This window comes from Orcinus orca, chromosome 8 (genome assembly GCF_937001465.1).
Source record: "Orcinus orca chromosome 8, mOrcOrc1.1, whole genome shotgun sequence".
Taxonomy (NCBI): Eukaryota; Metazoa; Chordata; class Mammalia; order Artiodactyla; family Delphinidae; genus Orcinus; species Orcinus orca.
In genome coordinates this window covers 23,337,450-23,353,772 of record NC_064566.1, presented here as the reverse complement: position 1 = coordinate 23,353,772, position 16,323 = coordinate 23,337,450, and the positions used below count along the sequence as shown (strand labels likewise).

The 16,323-nt window shown below is 45.8% G+C and overlaps 1 protein-coding gene across 3 annotated transcripts in view; it reads right to left on the bottom strand.

Moving 5' to 3' along the window:
• Positions 1 to 16,323, bottom strand: part of SLC1A2 (solute carrier family 1 member 2) — a 150,312-nt gene that overhangs the window by 50,019 nt on the left and 83,970 nt on the right. For 2 of the 3 annotated variants that reach the window (XM_004264008.3, XM_033410674.2), the window contains exons 2-4: positions 8,806 to 8,945; positions 6,831 to 6,983; positions 4,717 to 4,967 (exon numbers count right to left, since the gene is read on the bottom strand). In XM_004264008.3, the coding sequence (XP_004264056.2) occupies positions 4,717 to 4,967; positions 6,831 to 6,983; positions 8,806 to 8,945 (544 nt within the window). Of the gene's footprint in view, positions 1 to 4,716; positions 4,968 to 6,830; positions 6,984 to 8,805; positions 8,946 to 10,611; positions 10,669 to 16,323 lie in introns of all 3 variants that reach the window. The other variant, XM_049712960.1, reaches the window with a different exon arrangement.

Sequence of the window (16,323 nt, the reverse complement as noted above, 5' to 3'; positions counted from 1 at the left end):
CACCACCTGTGCTGCCTGATAAACTCTATGGACCCAACCGTACAGCAGCTGGGCCCGAGAGTAAGTAAGGCTGACCTGACCAGTTCTCCTAACTGGGAGAGAGGGAAGCATAGCATTCCCTGAGGCAAGGCACTTGTGCAGGGAGAAAGGCAGCCCCAGCTGAATGGGAACGGGCAGTTCATTGGTCCCCTTGGTCTGGGCAACGCTGGCACAAAGAGAGAACGCAGGAAGGATCTGAAGGGAAGCTTCCATGAACAACAGAGTCACCCTCCTGGGGACAAAGTGGGGATCAGAGCCAACTGTAGGCCTATCCTGAGAAGGCTAAAGAAGCCAAAGTTCAAGTTCAAAGGAGTAACGGCCATGGGCCTGAATAAATGGTGCTTCCAGGATTAGGGGGGTGGCCAGCTGCTCCACCTTTGACAACTATTACTTCTTGTGTCAACAGGAGCCCCTCAAGGCTCACAGGGCTGAGTATCTAACCCCAGGACAGATAGCTAGTAGTTTACTGAAGCAGCATTCAAAATGAGTTATGTTCAGCTCCAAAATCTAGCTTCCAGAGAGCATGGCTCAGCAGCTGAGTTGAAGGTTGGACGACAGGCCGGGTTCTCTGAGTTCTCAGTTCAAGCCTGTTTGGGTTGAAGAACTCCAGCTGGCTGCCAACTCCAGTCCCAGCCACCAGGGTCTCTCACCTTAAAACCTGCAAAAGCCTGCTCACTGACTCATCTCCTCTTCCTGGCTACCTGCGATCCCCAGGTAAGTAGCTACCTGGAGCTCTGTCTATATCCAGAGCTACCAGGTTGATTTTTTAAAAATAGAAAAACAGGGCTTCCCTGGTGGCGCAGTGGTTGAGAGTCTGCCTGCCGATGCAGGGGACATGGGTTCGTGCCCCGGTCCGGGAAGATCCCACATGCCGCGGAGCGGCTGGGCCCGTGAGCCATGGCCGCTGAGCCTGCGCGTCTGGAGCCTGTGCTCCGCAACGGGAGAGGCCACAACAGTGAGAGGCCCACGTACCGCAAAAATAAATAAATAAATAAATAAAATAAAAATAGAAAAACAGTCATCTCCTTCCTAAACTCTTAAAATAAGAACCAGAGTTTGACCCTGGCCTGCCAGGTCTGCCTGCACCCACTCCACTCCCCAAGCAGCAGCCTTGCTTCTCTTCTCACCAAATGCTTGCCAACCTCCATGAGCCTCTGCCCCTGCTTAGCGGGCTCTTCCCCCAGTTCTCCTCAGGCTGGATCACTCTTTTTTTTTTTTTTAAATAAATTTATTTATTTTATTTATTTATTTTTGGCTGCGTTTGGGTCTTCGTTGCTGCGCACCAGCTTTCTCTAGTTGCTGGAGAGCAGGGGCTGCTCTTCGTTGCGGTGCGCGGGCGTCTCGTTGCGGTGGCTTCTCTTGTTGCAGAGCACGGGCTCTAGGTGCACAGGCTTCGGTAGTTGCAGCACGTGGGCTCGGTAGTTGTGTCTCACGGGCTCTAGAGCGCAGGCTCAGTAGTTGTCGCGCACGGGCTTAGTTGCTCCGCGGCATGTGGGATCTTCCCAGACCAGGGCTTGAGCCCGTGTCCCCTGCATTGACAGGTGGATTCTTAACCACTGCACCTCCAGGGAAGCCCCGGGCTGGCTCATTCTGACCCCTTATCGTCTCAGCTCAGACGTCTCCCCCAGTTACTAGCCCATCAGCCTGCTCCAGCTCTCAGAGTGCACTCACCTTAATTTTCAAGTACCTTGTGCGTTTACCTGACATTTGTTCTGGTCTATCTCCCCGCAGTCCCTGAATGTAAGTCAGCTCCACTGAGCAGGGACCCCGCCTGGTTCATTCTCTGTGGCATCCTGTGCACCCAAATATCGGCCAAAGGAGCAAACCCAGTTCAGTGAATTCCCCGGAAGAAAGGACCCCGTGTGGTCACTCTCACTGGGCCTGATGAATGTGGTCAGGCCACACCTGACAGCCCGTTGCCACCTTGGAAACCTCACCTTGGTTCAGAGTCAGCCCGAAGCAGTGAACAGGAGGCCTCCCTGCTCTCAGAGACACAGGTCCTGCCACCTTGGGGGAGGAGACTCTGCACTGGAGACAGCACACCTTTCTCTTTATGTCTCTGTGTCTAACTCTGGTCCTGAAGCTCCCTCCACCCAAGAGAGGTTATTTGAAACCACTCCCAGCTGTACCCCAAGGGCACGGAAGGCACCACCCAGCACCCTTTCTCTCTGGTAATTCCATGTCACCGTCAAAGAGTTCCCTTTCCTCCAACCCTCTTCAAGGCCCTCCTAAGCCTGCCGACTGCACCTAGTTTAAGCTTCCTTTCCTCTGGGCTGCCAGGAGTCTGGCTTAAGGAAGCTGCACCCTCCCTCACCCTGCGGTCACATATTCCACATGATTATTTCTCTGAGTGTCCTAACCCAAAGGACCATGTCCTTGGGCTTATAGCTGGAGGACTAAGGGCTCACTCCTCAGATGAATTTTGTCAGTGGAGGGGTGGGTCCAGGGCAGGGCTGAGGCAGGGAATGGCGTGGTCCTCTATTCTAGTGTCCCCCAGTGCCCCTTGCCCTGGGGGACACTAGAGATTGCCCATCGACCAGACAGGTCAGGGAGCACAAGCATGGCTGACACCACAGGAATTCACCGCAGCCCAGAGCAACAGCTCTGAGTGCTGCCTGCTTCTCACTTCTGCCTCACTGACTCAGACGAAAGGGACTCCTTCCTGCATGGAGCGTGGGCGTGATAGGGCACAGAAGGGAGGCCCAAACCTGTCCCTCCCCGTCCTTCCGATGCTACCCCTACCCCCAGACTCCTACCAGCTCAGCCTCCAGCTGCTACAGCTCCAGAGCGCTCTTTCCAAAACGTTAAGAATAGACTTGGCACCCGGTTGCGTCTATCACCCCAAAGCAAGCAAACTCACCTTTCTAAGCAGGCTGGCTGAGGGGCAGGCACATTGCACAGAGAGGGTACCGGTAAGCACCCCTTCCCTAGCCTGTTTCCGTTCACTCCCCACCCAACTTCCCCTGCCTGGAATGTTTCCTTTAATACAGCTCCTTGCTACAAGTGCCTCTGAAGTGGTATTGGAAATCAGAGACCATATTCCAGATTTATCCAGAGTCAACTGGGCTCAGCAGTGATGGGCAATGGCACTTTGGGGGCAGCTGGGAATGCAGACTTTTCTTCTCTGCGACCTGTTTCCTCAATGTATTCTTCTGTGAGTCCCTGGAAATGGTTGAAGAGGTTCTTTGATTCTAATTTACTTCCAACCAGAGTTAATGTGAATTGAGGTGTATTCGAACCTAAACTTAGGTCTAGACAACAGGCTGGTGAGGGGGGCCTGGGCAGCTAACTCAGTGGTTCCACTTGAGAGAGGCTGGGATCTGGGACCCGGGATATCTGGGACTCTTTGCTGCAGTGCTTGCACCTGGACAGACAGCAGGATACAAAGAAACTATAAGGGACTAAAAATAACTGCGTGCATGTGCAGTTGGGGCAAATTATGAACAACCAGATACAAAAAGACCCAAACCCCAGCTGCCACTTCTGAGGTGTCTGGAGCAAAAGCAAAAGCTGCGCACAGCACCACCAAGGGGGTGGGCACGCCACCCGAGCCACCCCTCCCACCTAAGCCCTGGACCCATCCTCACCCTCACCCCATTTAAGGGACCAGCTTGCCGGCCCTGCCCCCCACCCCCAGGGAGGGAGCGAGGGAAGCTGTTAACTTGTTTTCGCTGTACGGCAGCACAAGTCCAAAAAAGCCTTGCCTGAACTTCTCGTCTGGCTTCTTATCAACTTCTATTGATTAAAGAGTCCAAGAACCCTGGTCGGTAACACACCCAGCAGAATCAACTGGTTTTAAGAGTCGTGTGTTAAAAACTAGATATGCCTGTGTGCAGCTGGTAGGAACATATATATCGATACAAATTTTGTAAGGCTATTTTTGCAACATCCAGCAAATTCAAAATATCAACTCTTTGGCAGGACAGTTTTGCTTCTAGAATTTATCCTTTAGAAATACTACACAACAATGAAAAACAAAAGAGAGAGATGACGCTAAAACACTGTTAAACGAAAAGGCAAGGTGTAACACAGTATGTACGATGCAGCACCACCAGAGCTGAATTTTTTTAATTTTATGCACACATACACACGCGTATGTGACAAAGAAAATATACAGGAGGAAACATGAGTAGCTCTAGGGAAGCGACGTGGGGACTTGAACTTTTACTTTATGTGTATCTATAAACTTTCCAAAATCCTCATGTATTACTACCAGAATTTGACAAATACCCAGTCCCCGGGCCCACCCTGGAGATTCTGATTCTGTAGAGCACGTGCATTTTTAAATGGACCACATGTGGTTTTGCTATACTGCTAAGATCAAGAACCACTGAGTACTCTAGAGAGTTGTGGGCAAGGGTGATCAAAATGTCCCCTTGGACGACACAGAGACAAGAACCAAAGAGAAGAAAAAGAGATCAAAGAAAAAAAGGAGAAGAGGGACCCCAGAGCTAAATGTTATTAAGTGTACTGCAAAAGAAAGGGAAGGTCAAGAAAACAAAGACAACACGACTCCCATCCTAGACTCCTGCCCCAGATGACCCCATACAACCCCTAGGCAGAGTATAAATATGAAAAAAGTTACCCCCCAGAGCTGATTTGTTGAAACAGTCTCTAAGTTACCACCTCTGTAACTTAGGAGTTTGGAGAACAATGGATATCAGAACTCTAGGTTACCTGCTGAAAACAGGCTTGGACAAGGTTTTCAGGGAAGAGATTTCGAATAAGGTCCAGAAAGGCATCCAGGCTGGACACTTCATCGTTCTTCTGCCCAGGCCCCAGCTGCTTCTTGAGTTTGGGGTTCCCCGGGTGGATAGCCAAGACCAGGATGACCCCCAGCACTGCAGCGATGATGGTCGTGGACATGTAATATACCATAGCTCTCGTGCCTAAGCGGCCACTGGCTTTAGCATCCAGGCCTGACAACCCTGGATGGAAAAGAGATCCAGAATTATTAGTTCTGTTATTTTCCTGTTACTAGCCCCTCTCTGCATACCTATAACCAACCCTCGGCTTCGTATTACTCAAACGTATTAATGGTTAATTAAAGCTTCTTCACCTGAATATTTGGTCAATTCCACAGTTTACGATTCAATTTTCCAAGGATATTTTTGAGATTCTAGAGAACTGGGGAGAGTTGGAGAACATCTGGTTCAGGGTTTATAAACTGGTTGGTGACTACTTTTTGTCAGTCTGCAATAGTGAGTTAAAATTGAATACTCTCTTCAATTTTTAATTCTGAGATTATGTCCTTCCCAATTATTTGATATTAAGATATCCTTTCTTCATGAAGTGGTGGTCCTGGTACATGCTAGGTTTTTTTGTTGGTTTTAATGTCCTCGCTTAGGAAAATAAAAGATTGGTAGCCCTGTGTATTCAAAACGTCTTTTGAGTACATTACTGGTCATGAAATCAAAAGTCTGGAAAAGTGATTCTAGCACAGCCTTCTCATTCCCCTGAGGTGAAACTTGATGGACACCACATTTTCTGAGCTCAAGTAGGGATGTGAGAACAGGTGCACAAAACACCCAGCATGGGTGGGAGCTTCATCTATATTTCAGGAGCTTCTGTGATGGTTAGCGGAAATTCCAAGCAAGTCACAAAAACTCCAGCCTTCATTGGGTTTTTTTTCCAGTAGTTTCTTCAGTTTTTCTACTTCCTGGTTTCAGTTCCTGCCTTTACTAGACTGAGAGTTGCAACCCTTTCTGGGGATCGGTCTTTTTTGCCGTGGGGGAGGAAGTTATTACTGATGTTAATAATTCTCTGAATGAAGCTGACCCACATGTGACACGTTTCGCCTTACAACCTGAAGTCTAATTCTGGCCAACGGAAGTGAGCTTTCCTTACCAGGTTGGCCAGTGTACAATCTGTTAAACAGTCATGGAGAACAAATTTTCTCTGGTTTAAAAAGGAACGTTTAAAGTAAAACATAGCTTCACTCAATCTGGGGCTGAATGATAAGATCCTCCTGACACTGAGTCCTAGCTCTTTCCCTCACTGGATTCACTGATCAACCAGCTATGAGACTGTAGCATCTGAATCTCTTGGAGTTACCAGAGTTACCAGAGCTTCACTACCTTCATAAGGTGGATGGTCCAGAGGTACAGCTTTCTCAAGGTCACCCAGCCTGTTGGCACCCAGATATAAACCAAAGCCCAGTTCTTCATCCCTAACTCAGAGCTTAGTCTCTAAACTTCATCAATTTATACCTTGTTTGAATAATATTATTTGGTAAGGAGGAAACTACCAGTATAAGCCCAGGGAGGGGAAAAAAATTCTTTCAAATAAAACAACTCTTTCAGCCAAAAGACAAGGGAACATGACCAATACATTAAGGGTACCTTTCTTCTGAAAAACTCGAAGGGTTTCATATCTAGTATTTCATTTATTTTTAATACCCACTTCCCTCTACACCCAATTAAGTAGTAAAGAGAAAATTTCTTTTTCTATTTGTTACCTTTATTTGTCAGTTTCTGAACAAATACAATTTGGGAAATGAGAAAAGTATACATTAAAAATTAAAATCACTAGATATGATCACTTTTAACATGCGGCTATTTCCTTTTTATCTTTTGTTGCTAGACAGACAGATGGACCAACCAATAGATGGCAAACTCTATTTTTAGGGTTGCTTATCCCAATTTTAGAGACAGGAAAAACCAAGGCTCTGAAGTGAAATGACACAGATGATCACATTCACTGATTCAACCAAATTGAGAATCTATGGTCAATCCAAAAGCTGGAGTGGGAGTATGACCCGCTTTGGCCCGGTGCCACAGAGGTGGTCTTACCTGTGATTAAACTGGAGATGATTAGAGGCAGAATGAGCATTTTTAGCATCCTCATGAGTATATCCCCTGGGAAGGCTATTAACATAACCACATCAGGGTGGATAGGAGATGCCAAGCGAAGAAGCCCTCCACATACTGCCCCCAGGATGACACCTATAAGAGAGAGGGAAAAATATGAATTTAGCTTTTGCCCTCATCAAATGAATAGCTCTAGAGATGTAGTTCAATGACATTGACCTTCCTCATACTTCTCCATCATCAGATGATGACTAACACATAACAAAAATACCATTAGAAAAGTGAAGTTGATTTTGATGACTCGTGAGAAAATACTTTGTATCTCCAACTATTCTAAAGAAGAGTCAAGAAGAGCCTTCTCAAGGCTTTGTGGGAAATATAACCTGGCAACTTGACTCTGACTTCTTTGAGGATATCATCCACTTGCAGAGTCACAGATTGTCAGCAGAAATAATCCACAGTGCCAGATACTGCTTCTCTTCACAGCCTAGGCTGGCCACATTCCACGGTGTTTAATGTTTTTCTTCCCTTTTGAACTGAATACCAAATAAAAGGAACATTTAAGTGACCAAGCTGGGGTGTTTTCTTTATTCTTCTATTTTCTTTGACTTCTGATCATTTCCCCATGGCTTATCCTCAAGAAGTTTTGTCTTTGACTTCTATGTCCTTGTACATGATCTTGAGACTTGCTGATCTTAGGAGAGGTCAAGGGGGGTGTCTAAAAATATATAATTTGGGAGGAAACAATTTGGGCAGAGATGCTAGCAGGAGCCTTTCACTTTGCATACACAGGGATTCCACAAGAAAACCTTGGATCTCTCCAAACTGGTGGCCAACATAAACCACCTTCTGGAGTAAGAGGGGGAGGGAGGTCCTAGATATGTGGCTATGGTGTTAACGCCAGATATGCAAAGGGAGTAACATGGCCAAAAGCCTTATCTTTTTTTCTTCCACAGGTGAAAAACACACTTCTTCAAAACCTATGATGAATGAAATTTGCTTCTGTGGAGGGTAACCCTTGGAAAACCCTACCACACCTGTGGTCTTCTTCTATTAAGTGAACTGAGCTGGGGGGCAAGTTCCCAGTCCTGACTCTAGTCCACCGACATACAAGATGACTGACTCGAAGGAGAAGCCAAGGACGATGTGTGTGTGTGTGTGTGTGTGTGTGTGTGTGTGTGTGTGTGTAGATGGCTCTTCATTGCTTCACTGTATAGCCTCATAAGAGTTGAAGAACAAGGAGGGGGAGTTGAGAAAGGAAAAGATGTGGTTGTCACTATAAGAAACCGCAATTTTCCCCATTTTCAATCAATCCTGGTCGAAAACCCAAGGCCAAGTCTGTATCAACAGTCACACGAAAGGACAACCAGAGCTTGGGTGAGGCCAGAGGCAGGGGAGTAAGGCTTTTGAGGTGGAGCTGGAGTGGGTCAAGGCTTTGGGGCAAGCCTCTTCCACACGGACCTTGTTAGCCAATGTGCTAACTGAATCTAAGTTAATGAGGTGCTTGAAGAAGGTCAGACCTTGGGAGCCCTGTTAGTGGGGTTTAGGGCAACTGTTGCCTTTTTCTGGACACAGGTACTTCTCTAAATGTGGTATACTGACCATCTGCTTTGGAATCACCTAGAAGGTTTGCTAAGATGCAGATTCCTAGGTCTCACTCCAAGTGGCCCAGAGTCTCTGTGAGTAGGGCCTGGGAACCTGCATGCTGACATACCCATGGGAAATGTACACGCATACTGAAATCTGAGAACCACAAGAATCCCAAGGGGGCAAACATGGCTAGGGCAGGTGGCAGGGAAGATGGCATCACTGAGGCAGCCGTGCCTGGGTAAAGGCAGAGTTAGGCAGAGCGTGTGGCTTGCTTTCCAGGGCGAGGGCTGGCTTCCAGAACCAGCTTCCACACTTAGCCAGGAGAGACCAGGGGAAGAGGGGAGGGTGGGGCAGGCCTGTCACCTACCGAACACGGTCAGCGTGAGCAGGAGATTCTTCCCCAGCTTGTCACACAAGCGCAGCCCCAGATGCCGGGGCTTCAGCTCCTCCGAGCTGAGGTGGCTGTCGTGCATCCGTACTTCCACCTGCTTGGGCATGTTGTTGGCACTAAAACAGAAGGGGAGGCAGTGCTTAGAGTCCACTGGGCATCTCTGCAGTTTGAGGGTCTCAGGTTGTAGGAGGCAAAACAACCTTCCCCAGGCACAGCTGGGAATCTGGAACCATGGGCAGAAAAGTAAAAACCAGGGCAATTCAGGGCACCCTGAATTCCAGTTTGCCTATAAGCAGGTTACTAGGACACACCGAACACCAACACGCCAAGTGCTTTTATCCCTATTATCTTGGATCATCACAGAAAAAGGCATCACATAGGCAGTGGGAGGTTTTTCCAAGAGTTGCCCACCATGGTAACTCTCTGAGGCAAGTATCTCTGCCCTGTTTTACAGAAAGTAATTTGCCCAGGGTCACAGGCTAAAAGGAATGGATAGTCAAACTCCATATATGCCTGGCTTCAAAACCTGAGCTCTTTCATTCTTGTATCAACAGCAAGAAGATGGCTTTTGAATAATCCAAGGTCAGGAGCGCCACAGCCTAAGCCACCGCTAAATTAAATGCCTCTGAGCTCAAGCCTTCCCCATTCTGGACACAGAAAAGTCATAAATGCTAGCAGTCCAAGTTCTACCTCTCTTTTGGAAAAGATGGTTTATCTAGTAAAAAAAAAATTCATTCCATTGTGGTTTTTAAAAGGTCACTTGCATTATCAGGACTCCTCTAAGCTGCCAGTAGTCATGCTACCCCGTGTCAAAGAAGTATGGCTTTAAGAAGCATGCGATCACCTTCACCCGTAGAGGCACCCCAGCCCTCTTCCAGAAAAACCCCATGTGAACCCAAGCTTTGCTAAGACTCTGCCAATGGAGCCCTTGCCAGGATAATGAGTATACTGCCTTTTTTTCCAGCTATGTCACTTCCCAGGCCAATAAGATTTCAAATTTAAGCTTGGGGACCAACATAGGAGGCCAAGTTTTCACTTTGACGTCTTAGGACGCCTTTGTTAGCTGCCATTTACAACCACCTTCACGTGACAAACAAACAAAACAAGTTCTTTAACACCTAGAAAGACAAGTCACAGTCTCCGAATAAATGACAATACCTTCCCAGATGGGCAGGTGTCAGCTTCACCCAGATATTCTCACCACAGCCTGGGGAGATCTTCCTTTGGAACCAACAGAACTCTTCAGGTTAGTGGTCTGGAATCACTGGTTATAATGGAAATGGTGTGGGTTTTGGAAACAGAGAGCCTGGGTTCAAATCATGACTCTATCACTTGCTAGCTGTGTTGTTTATAGAAAGAAGCGCTCGAGGCCTACCTTGTGGAAGTTAAACATGATAATGTATGTTGGGGGCCTGGCATGGCAGCCAACACAAGTGGTTCCTTTCTCCAGGGAACATTCACGACAAGCGTGACATTTAAGTTCGGGGACCCGCCCAGTTGCACCATCGTTCTTTCAAGACACCAAGCTTAGCTTCCAGAGTCTCAGAGTCAAGACCAGGGACCCAACACAAGACTTACTTTTTCATAACAGGCTGCCTAATATACTTGCTTCCAGAATAAAACGATACAAATGAACTTATTTACAACACAGAGACAGATTTACAGATTTAGAAAGCAAATTTATGATTACCAAAGGGAAAGGTCAGGGGGGGATAAATTAGGAGTTTGGGATTAACATATACACACTACTATATATAAAATAGATAATCAACAAAGACCTACTGTATAGCACAGGGAACTCTTCTCAATAGTCCGTAATGACCTATATGGGAAAAGAATCTGAAAAAGAACGGATATATGTATATGTATAACTGAATCACTTTGCTGTGCACCTGAAACTAACACAACATTGTAAATCAACTATACTTCAATAAAAAATAAAAATTATAAATAAATAAATAACAGAATATTTTAAAACTAGGAATAATGTGACATGGTCTGGTAGGACGCCCAGATGATAACATTAGTCAAAATATAAGCTTCTTGGGCTCCCCTTAATGGCCTAATATTCTACTCATCTGGTTAGTCTGGGGGCGATCTCTATCTGGCATACGTGTGTGTTAATGATCGCTCAGACAGTCTAAAGAAGAAGATAGGGCGTGAAGCTCACAGCAAGCAGACGGGGGCTTTCTGACCCGTGAGCAGTAAGTACCACTTCCTCCCGTCACCAAGTGAAACAGACGGAAAAGTTCTTTTCACAGCACAGCAGGGAAAATGATCAAAACCATCTTTTTAACACGGATAGACCATATTTCTATGCTTGCATTAGGATCTTTTTATATTTTTTAAACACTTCTCCAGCCAGTAATCTGAAGCTGTAAACCAGGAAGCTGCCAACGGAGAATGGGGGCCGTACACGTTCAGAAGTGGTGAATGCGTTCGTTAGCCAGCCCTTGGCAAAAACTCTAGGAGCCCCTTGAGAGCGGAATCCCCTGCCTTCTGCTTCATCCGAAGCCCTCCTGCCACCGAAGTTAGAATCAGGCACGTGGCTGGTATTTCAGTGAGACTCACACGTATTTAAACCAGACATCCTGGCAGGATCCACGTGATGTGATGAAAGTGTCAAGCATCAAGGCAGCCGTGTCCAAGTGAAAACACACAAATATTAGGTTAACGTACACACCCGATCCAGCAGTGTGGCCGGATGCCTACTGGCCACACTTCTTAGTTGCACAAAATCGCTGTATGTTTAATGATTTGTCTTTTAAGCCATGACAAAATGTCCCTGAAGCCCTGAATCAAAACTGCCGCGTCAAACTGGCAGCATCAAAATGTCATGAACCCACAAGTACTGAGAGAATGCCTGTCACTTGCCCTCTTGAAGTTAAACATGTGCTCCAGGCTCAGAGGAGCTCCTAACCTCTGCACATAGAAAATCATTATTAAAGTACATCAGAGCCTTGGCTGGCCTCTGGGGATGCAGGGAGTCCCCGGAGAACTCTTTGTAAAGATCCTAGACCAGTCTAAGTGATCCCTGCATCCCCCAGAACACAAGGAGAGCTTGAAATGGAGACTATTATAGAACATAACATTAAATAATATTGTATAGCATAATACAGAGCTGCTTCTAAGCCTTATATATCTTCAGAAGAACAGATATAGTTTTGGTTTTTCTTTATTTTATATTCACCATTTCCAATGCTCTTTATTTCTTCCTATAATTCTGGGCTTTTTTCTTCCAGTTTTATTGAGATATAATTGACACACAGCACTGTATAAGTTTAAGGTAAGCAGCATGATAATTTTTATTGGACATCTTTATTGGAGTATAATTGCTTTACAGTGGTGTGTTAGTTTCTGCTGTACGACAAAGTGAATCAGCTATACATGTACATATATCCCCATATCTCCTCCCTCTTGTGTCTCCCTCCCACCCTCCCTATCCCACCCCTCTAGGTGGTCATTAGTGGGAAGCAGCCGCATAGCACAGGGAGATCAGCATAATAATTTGATTTACATACAACATGAAGTGATTATCACGGTAAGTTTAGAAAACATCCATCATCTAATATATGTACAAAATTAAAGAAATAGAAAACAATTTTTTCCTTGTGATGAGAACTCTTAGGATTGACTCTTTTAACAACTTTCTTTACATCCCTAGAACAGATATAGTTTTTCAAATGAGATCACACACGTCCACAGCTATGTGAATGCTGGTTACTGAATGCACATAGTAACAGCAGTGATAACAAGGATAACTGGTGTTTACTGAGGACTCTGTGTGTCCAACACTATAGCCAGTGATGAGTAAGGTGTAATCCTCGCGCTTAAGGAGCTCTTAAGGGGAAACACAAAGCACGTTGCGTGGTACTTGTCTGCTTTACCTATGGGCCATGATAAGGCCCTGTACAGGATGCTATGGGACACGGTAAGAATGGTGCCTAACCTAGCTTTGGGGAAGAAGCCTGTTCAAGAAAGGCCCCCAGGAGGGGCTGATACCAGAGCTGGATCTTAAAGGATGGATTTAATTTAAATGTCTACATGCTCTACCAATATTTGAACCCTAAGAGCACCTTTAACACCTGGTCCCAAGCACTTGATAAATGTTTGCTCAAAGAAATTAAGAATTGGAGAGCAGCTATAGAGGGCACTGTGCTTTCTCCTGGGAACCAGGCCCTTCTACAGTACACTGGCAGCATACCACCTAGCACCCCTCATACCATTCTGCATCTGTTCCACAAATTCCCATTGGCCATATATTACAGGCCCCATGCTATTCTAGGTGATAAAATATCACAATAGACAAAATAGACAAAGCCCTTGCTCTCACGGGCTGTACATTTTAGTGGGATAACAAATAAACGAATAAATATATTTCAAGTGGAGATAATGTGCTAGGAAGTGGGTGACAGGTGGGAAGAAGGCAGAGTTATTTTGCATCCAGTGGTCAGAGAAGGAGGGCTTCGTGATAAGGGGACATTTGAACAGAAACCTGGAGGAATAAGGGGTCTCCTAAATTACCTAGGCAGTTTGTCCAGAGCTTAGCAAATAAATGGCATACACACAATTTGGAAATCTGTTGGTCCAAACCAGAGACCGAAGCTCCCACCAGATGCCAATCTTGGTGTCCACGCATTGGTTTTTAGCACAGGCACTGATTCAAATAAGAGTCAAGGCAGTAATGCTGCATCCCATTACCATCATGAATATGGTGGAGATTCAGTGACTGTCCCAGTTCCAAGCAAAAGAAATGGATATCAGAGAAAGGCGAGTTGGACACAGGAGGAGGCCCGAGGTCGCGACAGCCTGCAGATTTACTTCTTTGGCAATGAACAGAAAGGGCAAGGCCTGATCTGGGTAGGTCCACTGTATAAAGACAATAAGTTATTTCGAATGTGCACACTTATTCCCTCATGAATGTTCCCTCCCTACAACTTGTGGCCATGCAGACGGAACCAAGAAATAAGGATTTTGAAAGCCCAGGCATGGCTTGGTTATACCAAATCCATCAAGCCTGATGCTCTCCCCACACTGTTCACCACCTCTATTTCTACCCGGGTGCCTTCCGGATGGAAGATTTAGCAATATAATTCTTTAATACAGTATAAGCCAATTAGGCCACATCTCTCTCCATTGCCCAGCAAAGTAAGGCCATGCGATGGGAGAGCTGTTTGTATAATTTAAACTTGAACCATGAGCCTATAATTGCCTTCAGCCTTAGCTTCTCCACTAAACTGTTTAAACAGCTGTTCATTTTGCAGCCACTGCCCCGTCTTTCTCACACAAATCCAAATGAGTCCTGTTTCAAAGTCAAGCTCAGCTTATCATGCAAAACATCCTCTGTGACTCCAAAGGGAACGTGTAACGGGGCTGGTGCTAAATTTTAAACAGTTCTCAGGACCTGCTTTTCATTTGCATTCGCTTTCCCTTGCTCTGCCAAGAGCCTCTAATAACAGGCTCATTAGATGTGGTGCTGGATTCGGATTTCCTGCCTGCACACTTCTGGCACCAAATTATGTTTCCTCCTTCGCTGGTTCAATGAGGTGACAACAGAATGTTCCCCAAGGAACCTAAAAGCAACCGGTGTGTTTTTGCCTGGAGGATGTGAGGTCTGCAATGGGCATCACCCATCTGACCCTCTGCTACCCAACTCTAAAGACCTCAGAGGCACAGAAGAGACAACGTCCAGAAATGGCCCTAATGGGGGGACACTAGGTCAGACCCTCAAGAGCAAAAATAGTGTTTGTTGATGGGGCCTTCCCCCAAGGTGGTCAAGGTATTTGAAAAAGAATGCCGGAAATACCAGTGCTGTCAGCTCCAAGCACCACAAAACGGTGATTACAGTTGTGACTGTCCCATATCTGGGAATTCCCTGGTTCCCTAAAGAATGTCACACCCACAGGAAAAGGGACTGGAACTCTAAAACAGCTGGGAATTTCCAACAACCAGTCTCTTCACCCGGCACTAAGAAATTATAAAAACACACTCTTAATATGAAATACCAATGGGGTTTAGGTATCAGTTTGGGCAGATTTTTATATTTGAGGTCCCAGGCTCTTAATCTGTAAAATAAGAGGGCTGGATTAGAAATTCTTTAACGTTCTAAAATTCTGTGATTCTCTAATTCTCCTGGGGTGGGAGGTGGTAATCAATAGCCTTCAGTTCCAGAGATGCAGCCTCCTTTCTATTCTATCCAGCACTGAATGAGCTTAGAGATCATGGGTGACTTAGAGATAAGAGACAAACCAATAATAACAGTGACAACCATTTCTTCATGTCTTTAGCTCCGTTTTTACCTTTCCTATCTCTGCTACATAAACATGTTTTTCTAGTGCTACTAAAGCTGAGTTTGGGGTCAAATTCAGTATACAATTCAGACACAGGCATCATCTTAATCCCCCATCCACGCTTGACCAATTCTCAGTCTAGACTTCTAAGGTGGGCAGGTCAATGCCGTGGGAATATAGTCAAACAGGTGAACTGGCATTGGGACCAGCCAATAGCCAAATCCACCGCTGAATCACTGAGAGTCCACCTATCTCATTCATAGTCAACTCCCGTGGAACTGGACAGGATGCACTCACTCACAGGAACATTCAAGATGAAAAATTGAGGGAAAGGAATCCTTTCTCCATACCACTTCCCAGGCCAAGGGGCTCAAACTGGCTAATGACATGAATCGCAAATAGAGAGTCAGGTGGGACTTTGGATGTTCTCATACAAGAAGTAGTAGGAGAGAAGGAAGAAGTAATGGGAGACAAAACCATGAGGGAGTAAGTAAAATCGCACTCACTCTGCCAAGAGCCGTAAGTCAAAACACTGGCTCTGATTAGCAGCTGAGAGAAGGCACCTCAGTGGAATGAAATTACATAATAACGTGGTCATCGGATTCTTGGTTAAAATCTACCTTTTCCAGCTGTGGCTGGGACAAGGCATTCATTTAATCTCTTGGACAATAACATTCAACTCACTGGGTCATTATAGAGCCTTCAATAAGATAATACTTATGAAAGCACCAACAGTGTCTAACATGTGATTGATATTCAATTTTAGTTTGCTTTCTTTGTCTTAAATGCCCCAAATGGTGCAAAATGACCATTCAGATAGCTTAGCTACTGTTGAGTTTTAATAAGTCACTTTAGCAACAAATGGTATTTGTGCTTTTTACAAAAAGAAAGTTCTAGAAGGGGGTCCAAGTGGGTGGGAGCCTGAGAAGTTCCCACTGCTGTAGGCTTCCACACTGTGGAATGGCCTAGACTACCTCTCAAAGAGCATCAGGAATACAGTCTCAAGTATAAAACCTTTGGACTTCTGTGAAGTCCTCCCCAGGGTGGAGACTTAAGTTGGCCTTGACCCAGTGGAATTGCCCATTTCCAGAAAGGCTCACCACCCAAAACAGAAATAAGACACCAAGGCACAGTAAACCTCCAGGCCCAGGAGACAGACTGGGATGGGGGTGTTTGATCTTCCCAAATTGGGAACCCTTTCGAA